The sequence below is a fragment of the Musa acuminata genome, chromosome BXJ2-4 (genome assembly GCF_036884655.1).
Source record: "Musa acuminata AAA Group cultivar baxijiao chromosome BXJ2-4, Cavendish_Baxijiao_AAA, whole genome shotgun sequence".
NCBI classification, from domain to species: Eukaryota; Viridiplantae; Streptophyta; class Magnoliopsida; order Zingiberales; family Musaceae; genus Musa; species Musa acuminata.
The window spans coordinates 2,076,283-2,084,810 of NC_088341.1; the positions used below are offsets into that span (position 1 = coordinate 2,076,283).

Genomic DNA, 8,528 nt, shown 5'->3' on the forward strand with positions numbered 1-8,528 from the left:
TTTCATTTATGAACCTTTGGACATTCTAAATCTTTGCATCTTGTGGTAGCACCTCTTGCAACTTTGATCTCATGCAAGCTCATTTTGGACATCGTCTATTACACAAGTAACTATTATCTCATCTATTATCCTCACTGCTTCAACCATAAACGACCAGAGAGTTGCCCGTCCAGATGCATGCATGTTTCTTATGCTGTGCCTTCACTCTTCTTCACTCTTCAGCAATCACGGCTGGCCAATCCGAGGTTTGCTCCCCAATCCTTGCCTTCCCTGCACACATGAAATCCACTTCCTGCTAATTATTTAGTGTCACAGCCATGTGCTCCTCTCCTCCCTACATCAAGCAATCCCTTATGATTGAGTAGTCCTTTAGAACAAGTTATGCCCATGCTGAAGAAAACCACATCAGCGACATCCCACTCCTGCATCCGATAACCTTCGAAGACCACAAGCAGAATTCCGCTGTCTTGCTTGTCTTCCTAATCAAACAGGCGCAGACGTGACCTGATACCAATCCACCATCCATCACTCAACAGAAACCTTTATATATGTGAACATATGGAAGAAGTTTTCTCATTCCTCTCTTCTCTCTGTGTTCATAACCAGTGGCTGAAGAAGAGAAAATGGCCTGTTTAGTTTCCGTCGTCGTATTACAGCTTCTAACGATCCACTACATCATCGTCACCGGCGCTCAGAATTCGACCACCGACACGGCGAGCCCGGACGGCGTCGGCTCGGCGACGGTCATCTCCCAGTTCCTGGCGTCCCACAACGAGGCGAGGCAGCAGGTCGGGGTGCCGCCACTGAGGTGGGACGCGAAGCTGGCGAGCTTCGCCAGGGCGTACGCCAACCAGCGGCGGGGCGACTGCCAGCTGGTGCACTCGCCGGGGTACGCCTACGGGGAGAACATCTTCTGGGGGCAGGGGAGGGGGTGGGCTATCCCGGACGCCGTGGCCAAGTGGGTGGAGGAGAAGCAGTGGTACCGCTACGACACCAACACCTGCGCCGGCCCGGACTGCACCCACTACACGCAGATGGTGTGGCGCACGACGGAGCTGCTGGGCTGCGCCAAGATCGTCTGCAGCAGCGGCGACACCTTCATCGTCTGCGAGTACTACCCGCCGGGAAACTATGTCGGAGCCCGTCCGTACATTAAGCCGCCGAAGGCCTGATCGCATCGACCTCTTGCTGCTGTCTCACTACCGCTGTTACCGTCATCGTTGTCACCTGATACTGCTCCGAAGATTGTATATAATGTACTTAGTCAACGAAATAATTGATGCGATTGTACATACCGTCATCGTCGTCTCCTACCGCCTCGCGCCCACAAGGTGAGGGTCTGTTCACTGCCGGGTGCGCTTACCGCGTACCAGTTCAGCGACAAACCGGCCCAAGTAGTTCCTTTTGGCGTCAAATTCCGTTCTTATTCCCACCAGTGTGACGGGAATCTTGTCGCATATATTTATCGCATATACAATGAATGTGCTTTGTGGAGGAAAGAATCGATGCGAATGTTCATAGCATACGTGGTTTTGAGGCATCTGTCCTTTGTCCGGTGTACTTACCGCGGACCACTTCAGCGACAAATCAAACTAGTCGGCGTCAAATCTTCGGGATTTTTCTGTTCTTACTCTCACGCTGTGTGACGGGAATCTTTAGAACAATTAAAGAATATATATATATATATATATATATATTGTTTTTTAGATTTCTATTCATTGCTTTTGTTACAATTTATAGTCTATCTTAATATTTTTTTAATATTTCAAAGTATTTATTATAAATGAATGTAATAAAATGCTGCGGGGATAAAAATATGATTGATAATTGAAGGATTATAAATAATAAAAGTATATTATATTATTTTTTAAATGATAATAAATAAATAGTAATAGATTTTAATGATACAATGGGGGTTGCCCGTAGCGAGCTTATTTTTATTTCCGCCGGCACCGGTGGCAGACGCTGCTCGCTCCCCATTTTCGCGCCCGCACTTCGATCCGTGCCGCATCGCGAGGAATCTTCGATCTCTGCGCTCCGGTCGAAGAGAAGGAAGTCCTGAGGCGAGCTCTCGGTCGGATCTCAGGATATGGAGGCGGTTCCGCAGGATGATCTGTAGATCTTGAGGGGATAGGGGTTCGAAATGGAGGGTATCAGTGCGGAGGATCTCCCCACCATTGGAGGCATCGCCACCGTCTCCCTTCTCCACTCCTTCATCCCCACCCACTGGCTCCCCTTCTCCGTCGTCGGCCGCGCCCAGAAATGGACCCTCCCCCGCACTCTTCTTGTCAGTGAGTGGTTGTCCCCTTTAAAATCCTTTAGATCTTACCGGTTTTAAGAACTAAGAAGAAAATTAAGTAGATAGCATGATCAAGTTTGATACATTAACCAAAAGGTTTGACAACCCTAATGCAGTTCCATGTTCGCATCCTAAAAAGGCCATGGATCTGATTGTTTGTTTAAAATATGTGTACCATGTATAAACTGGCCATGATATGTAAAATCATCATGGTGCTTACAACATTAATATCTTCATATGCTACTGCCAATTTAGGGAATTAATGCATGGAATCTGATCCATTTCTTCTGGATTTCGTTAATAAATGATATCTGGTTGTGGTCACTGCATTGCCATCCTTCTGCATGTTTGGATTCAATCACCCTCACTCTCCATTTTAATCACCTGAAGCAATATAATTTCCGTCCTGGAATGGTCATTGTTGGAAGGATCGGCATATAGATATGGGTTTCTGTTATAGGATTAATAATTTATGTTTCATTTCGCAGTTGTTATTGCTTGAGTTACATTTTATTTTTCAATCTACAGTCTTCCAAATTTTTTAATCTGCATTTCCTTTTTATGATTTTGAAGAAGAATCACTTCTCTTTCTCTATGCTCAACAGCCATATTTGGAGCAGTCCTGCATGTGATATCTACTTCACTGCTTGGCATTACTGCAATCACCATGGCTAATACAATTGCTGGTGAAGAAACAGTTCACAAGCTTGCTTCGCTGCTGCTCATAGTTCTTGGAGGAGGTTACATTCTTCTTTTTTTATTCGGAAAGGGAGGCCACGGTCACTCTCACAACCATTCAATGGAGAAAATGGCTGTTGCTGGCCTTGTTCTTGTACCCGCATTATCTCCTTGTGCAACAACACTTCCTGTGTTCCTTGCTGTTGGTAACTCATCGTCTATGATGGTTCTAGCTATTATTGTGCTTCTGTTTAGGTAAGCCATTCTTAACTTGACCTAATAAGTTGCAAATGAAACATAATAGTTGTGACCCTGAATTGTAATAGGTTTGCATTGAAGTAAATCCTTTTTAGCTGTGTTTCAAGATCAGGAATTGCTATATAATCTTCTTTGCCAACTAATAAAAGACTGTATTCTGCATATTATGGATTTCAGGTCTACTAGTCTTGTATTAAGAGGATCTAGATAGTGCATTGACTGAATACGTTATGCTCTTTATTCGGTATGCTTTATTAGATTTGCACAATAATCGAGAAGATGTAAAGTTTCATTTCACAGCTCCCCATTCATTAAGTTTTACATGAGGGTTCTTTTGTTGTTGAAAGTAGTTTGTCTTCCATCAGCAATTTCTCCTTAAGTTATGTGCTATTTTTTGCTCTTCTTCACCCTTAACACTTGATTATTTGCTGTAGTTCTTGATTACTGATCATTAATTAATGCTACAGTATGTATGCATCTTGGATTTAAATGTGGATATCCTGCAATCTATGGTCTGTTTTTTTAATTAAAATTTGTAAGTAACACCAAAGAAGAGTGTTTTGAAGTGAAGTTCCTTGTGAGTTGTCTTATCCGGGAATGCCTAATTATCTGAAGACCACCGAGGTAGAGTTTGCCAAAGTCATATAACTATTGTCCCTTTCTCATTTTCCTGCAAATGACTTTAAGGCTCTCTTTATCAATAAAAACTACACCTTTCAAATTTAAAGCCTTCAAACTTCACTTCCAAGTCAGTCCACGTCCAGTGATCCAGACAGAATTTACATCACTTTGCCCAAACGGATGTTGTGATTTTCCACCTTTGAAAAGCAAATGAATCATCGGTGGTTCATCAGGAAGTTGTATTAGCTATGAAGGCTGTCCGGTTTTAACAATTTTGGTAATAATTGCCATAAGAACTGGTTAAACATATTCCAGTCCACTGTTATAGTTGTCTTATGAATCATTATACTTGTTTAGCATGAACAGTGGAAGCACTCTTGCTGAATGTATATCTGGATACAATGGTCCCAATCTAAGAAAAAAATGCTTTCCATGCTTCATTGTTATGCAGCTCCACTAAGCTTAGGCATACCTGGATTGTTTATACTGATACTAAAGACCCTGGTAAATCTTGTGTTAGAAGCATGAGACCAAGAATTTCATGTGTATCGTTAGGTATGGACCTAATAATAAAGACACTGATAAATCTGAGTTAGAAGCATGTGACCAAGAATTTCATGTGTATCATTAGGTATGAATCAAGAACTTCACACTGTTTTGAATCCTGGTATAGATTGGAACTGGGCTTACTGTCCAATAAGTCTTGGTACCACACCATACTTATCAGACAGTAAGCTTATCATATGGAGCTGTAGTGGATGGTAATAAGCCCTTATCGGACTTATCGAGCAATAAACTTATACGTGTATCGAGCTATATCAGATAATAAACCTATTGTCTAAAACTGACCTATTTCTTTAATACTTCTTGTTTTTTATTTAAAACTACAATACCCCCTCCCTCTCCTCTGCCATGGGCCATTGTCTCCCCAATGGCCTAGACCAGCTCCATCTCCTACATGCTAGCCTCATTGACATCCTCCAGCTCCCCCACACCTGGGACCCCCTCTGTCAGTGTTGGTCTCATCAATCATTCTCTTGTTGATTTCCTCTGCCTCATTTTAATACTTGCAATATACCACCAAGAAATATCTACTAAACAAATAGGGAGCACATCTCATGTTCAACAAGGAAAAAGGGCCAATGAAAGGTTAACCCAGCACCACTTACCGATGGTAGCTGGTTCAAATATGTAGACAGGTTAGGCATCTGAACACAACTTGCATATCCTTTTTGAGGTGTCACTATTATGATAAAATGTGCTGTATGTTAGAACATCTGATAGCTTTGTCTTTTCGAATGTTCTCCCAATTTCGAGGGCTGGTGATATTGTTTACAAATTCCTTTCCTGGACTTGCAGCACCATCACTGTCATGACGTCTCTAGTGGCCCTCTCATTTTACGGCGCCAGCCAGCTCAAGTTTAACTGGGTTGAACGTAATGACAAGCTTCTCGTTGGCTCAGTGCTTGTCCTGGTTGGAATACTTACACTGATCTTTCACGATCATGATGGCAATCAACATTCAACAGGGGAGCACCTTCACAGGAAGCTTATCGTGTAACGAGCATTTAAAGTTTATATTGCTTGTTGGAATCTATTTGTATCATGTTATGATTTCGATCGACTGGTACGAGATAAAAGGATATTCTTGACTGAACTCCCAAAGGCTTACTGTTTGAACATTGAGGATTATTCCCTGGACCAATCGCATCATCTTTTTTTGTTGTAAATTTGAGTTGGATGAACATATTAGGTGCCTCAAAATGGACAAATCTGGTTTGTGATTATATTAGAAAGTGATCATTTAGTTCTTCGTTTCTGACATAACTAATTAATTAATTGTTCATTGGATTTGGATGACCAGAAACAGAAATATACGGAGAATAAGACCTCTTAAGGATCTTGAAGCAGGTGTTGTTGGTACCCACACAAAGATCATATATTGTTCTTTTGCAAAACGATATCTCCTCTTTCGTTTCCATTTTTCTGTCAGGATTAATTATATTGGTTTCAACTAGAGCTGGTTGCTCCTTCTTGTTTAGACTTTAGTAGTTCGACCCTTTCCTCGCATCTATACCAATTTATAGCTCTTGGATCCCTTTTATCAGTGCAGTAGAGATCACCTCTTTCCATTCTGTATTTGTATTTGAACTGAAGAGATTTTATATTACAAGTCTAAGAGTTGAGTTAGACTCTAATTAAATGTTCGTCTTCTCTAGTAAGGAGTTATCCCCTTGATTACTATAAGTAAAGGGAGGTCGACAGTATAGTGTCAAGTTCTCTGACATGTTATAGTTATAAATGAAAGTATAAATAATATGTATATGTTATAATTAGTTAAGAATATTTTTTTAATAATATTTATACTTAAAAAAATATGATATATAACATACTTATGTTATCAATTTTAAAGTTGAAGTTCATGCTATCAAACATGTTATGCGTAAGGTTCTTCAAAATATTAGTTGAAGTATACAAAAGCTTCGACACCTTTGTTAAATACATTTTACAATGAAAAGACATGATCTTTAAGTACATGCTTTTATTACCGAACTTCTTGAAGATGCGATGATCAATTATCTTTATTATAACTTTTTTTTTAGAATTCAAAGATAATCTTTATATTTTCTTTTTATAAAAAGATCTTTCCTCTTTTCTAACTTAGAATTATAATCAAATTGAAAAAAAAAAAAGAGGAGACTCAATCTATTCGAGTTTATAATATTTCATTAGCTTAAGAATGAATGGTTCGAATCCTAAACTTAGATGATGAAACCAATTAATTTATTAGACTAATATGCATTTGAGATAAGTGACATAGAAAATACTTCTACTTAGACCACTAAAGAGCTAACTATTAAGTAAAAGAATCAAACGTTACACTGAAAAATAAAATTATATCAAAAATTAAATATCAAGTCAAAGGGTCGATTGATGTGCCAAAAATTGGACTTAGTGCTAAAGGTTCGAATATTATGTTAGAAGGATTAGATATTATATCAAAAGATTAAATATCATGGGAAAGTCGATATGTCGGTGGAACGTGCGATATACCGAAGAAAAAAACGATGTACTGAAAATTTGGACGAATTTAGACGAAGTGCCGAAAGATTGAATGATATATCGAAAGACCATACAATATGTCGAAAGCTTCGTAAATGTATCAAATGTATGGTTGATTTATCAAGATTGTTTTGAATTAATTTAAGCTAATAGTGAGTAAAAAACAAAGCTCACTTGTCAAGAAAATTATTAAGCTTAAAACCAGGTCGAATTTAGCTAGTTAGAAAGTTAAATTGATTGCTTAAATCAGGCCTATGCGATGGTACCACTAGGCCTAAGTGATGATATTACTTGAGTCAGTCGATGAGTATTATTTATACTTTATCAATCTTTTTAACAATGGTACCGTTTATTACCACCTAAGGCATAAATAATATCACCTAAAATTTAATTTTTTTAATAATAATATTATTAGAGTATATATTTATAATATGATTATGATTATAATTTTAAATTATAGAAGATGAGATCATATGTAAAAACAAACGAGCGTAAAGATTATTTCCTTCATTCGAAAAAGAATAATGGTTGACCTTTGTAAAATAAAATAAAATCTTAATAATTAACGAGCTTCATTTAAAAGAGAACACACATGAAGGCTTTAGGGTTGAAGTTGATTTATTTGTCAAATTAAAACTTGAATTTGATTTTGAAGCCACGTTAGGTGTAGTTTTTCATTATTGGATAAGCATAAGTGGAGTCCTTATTTTCAACGGTGGAGAGCTGCTTAAAAACCTTAGAATAATTTTCTTCCTAATTTTCAAAATAATACAAATTTCATCTAGCTAATATTCTATGAATCCTTGCATGATAGAACCTAGATTATTAGTAATAATCCAAGTAGCACCACTTAAGTGACCTCCGTATGATCCGAGCAAACACGAGCGAGATGGGAAACAATTGATTATCTAAATAAATTTATCTAATTGGTATTATTTTCTCTTAATCCTATTAAATTATTAGTCCAAGTATAATATTCACTAATAACCCTAAATCAAGTAATTTAGGAATTAACCAAGTTAGAAAAAAAAAAGAATTAACAAAATAATTTAATTTAAAAGTTGATCCACCCTTTTTTATCTTCCGGATTTAAGATACAACTAAAATCCCAATTATACACCAAGAAATACTTATTACCCAATTCAGACCAAAATTCAATTCTTATAAGAAACATCGACCGGCATAAACCATATAAATGAACCATAGTTTATTATCAAGAAATTGAATTACCAAATGAATAGCATGAATTCGGACATAGAAGAAATGGCAAGCTGGCGATATCCCTCTTGAAGCTTCACATGGTCAATGTCTTGTCTATAGATTTTATATTTTTTTTCGGCTTGATATGATGAGATAACATATGATTCCTACAACAGTTTTATATGAGTCTTATGTGTATGAAGCATAAAATAAAGATATCCTAATGAGTTTCTGATAATTAGAACAATAGTTTTCATGAATCAAATGAGTTGGTAGGATACTTTTCTCGATTGAAAAAGGGCATAAGGAGTCGATCATCGCTTCGATAGATAACTCTTGTTTGTAATTTTCATGTCTTTCATTTTACGTTGTAATCATCATCATCGATGATTTTGCTCCCTTAATATAA

At 37.8% G+C, this 8,528-nt stretch overlaps 2 protein-coding genes across 3 annotated transcripts; both read left to right on the plus strand.

The window, feature by feature from the left end:
• The first annotated feature begins 572 nt into the window (after positions 1-572).
• On the plus strand, positions 573-1,292 carry LOC135608887 (pathogenesis-related protein PRMS-like). The gene has a single exon (XM_065101938.1). It carries the CDS (start codon positions 624-626, stop codon positions 1,170-1,172), a length of 549 nt encoding a protein of 182 aa, XP_064958010.1. The 5' UTR covers positions 573-623; the 3' UTR covers positions 1,173-1,292.
• A 664-nt stretch (positions 1,293-1,956) lies between these two features.
• On the plus strand, positions 1,957-5,663 carry LOC135609427 (uncharacterized). 2 transcript variants are annotated; one of them, XM_065102700.1, is made up of 3 exons: positions 1,957-2,291; positions 2,905-3,232; positions 5,216-5,663. In XM_065102700.1, the coding sequence occupies exons 1-3, from the start codon at positions 2,144-2,146 to the stop codon at positions 5,415-5,417; spliced, it is 678 nt and encodes a 225-aa protein (XP_064958772.1). In that variant the 5' UTR covers positions 1,957-2,143; the 3' UTR covers positions 5,418-5,663. The 2 variants fall into 2 exon arrangements, with proteins under 2 accessions (XP_064958772.1, XP_064958773.1); XM_065102701.1 differs by having other exon boundaries at positions 1,957-2,287.
• Positions 5,664-8,528: the final 2,865 nt, after the last annotated feature.

What these genes read in the sequence shown, in the direction of transcription:
- LOC135608887 (XM_065101938.1), top strand. Translation starts at nt 624, where the DNA reads ATGGCCTGTTTAGTTTCCGTCGTCGTATTACAGCTTCTAACGATCCAC.
- LOC135609427 (XM_065102700.1), top strand. Translation starts at nt 2,144, where the DNA reads ATGGAGGGTATCAGTGCGGAGGATCTCCCCACCATTGGAGGCATCGCC. An exon ending in CCCCCGCACTCTTCTTGTCA is followed by an intron (nt 2,292 to 2,904) that starts GTGAGTGGTTGT and finishes TATGCTCAACAG; the next exon opens with CCATATTTGGAGCAGTCCTG. An exon ending in ATTATTGTGCTTCTGTTTAG is followed by an intron (nt 3,233 to 5,215) that starts GTAAGCCATTCT and finishes CTGGACTTGCAG; the next exon opens with CACCATCACTGTCATGACGT.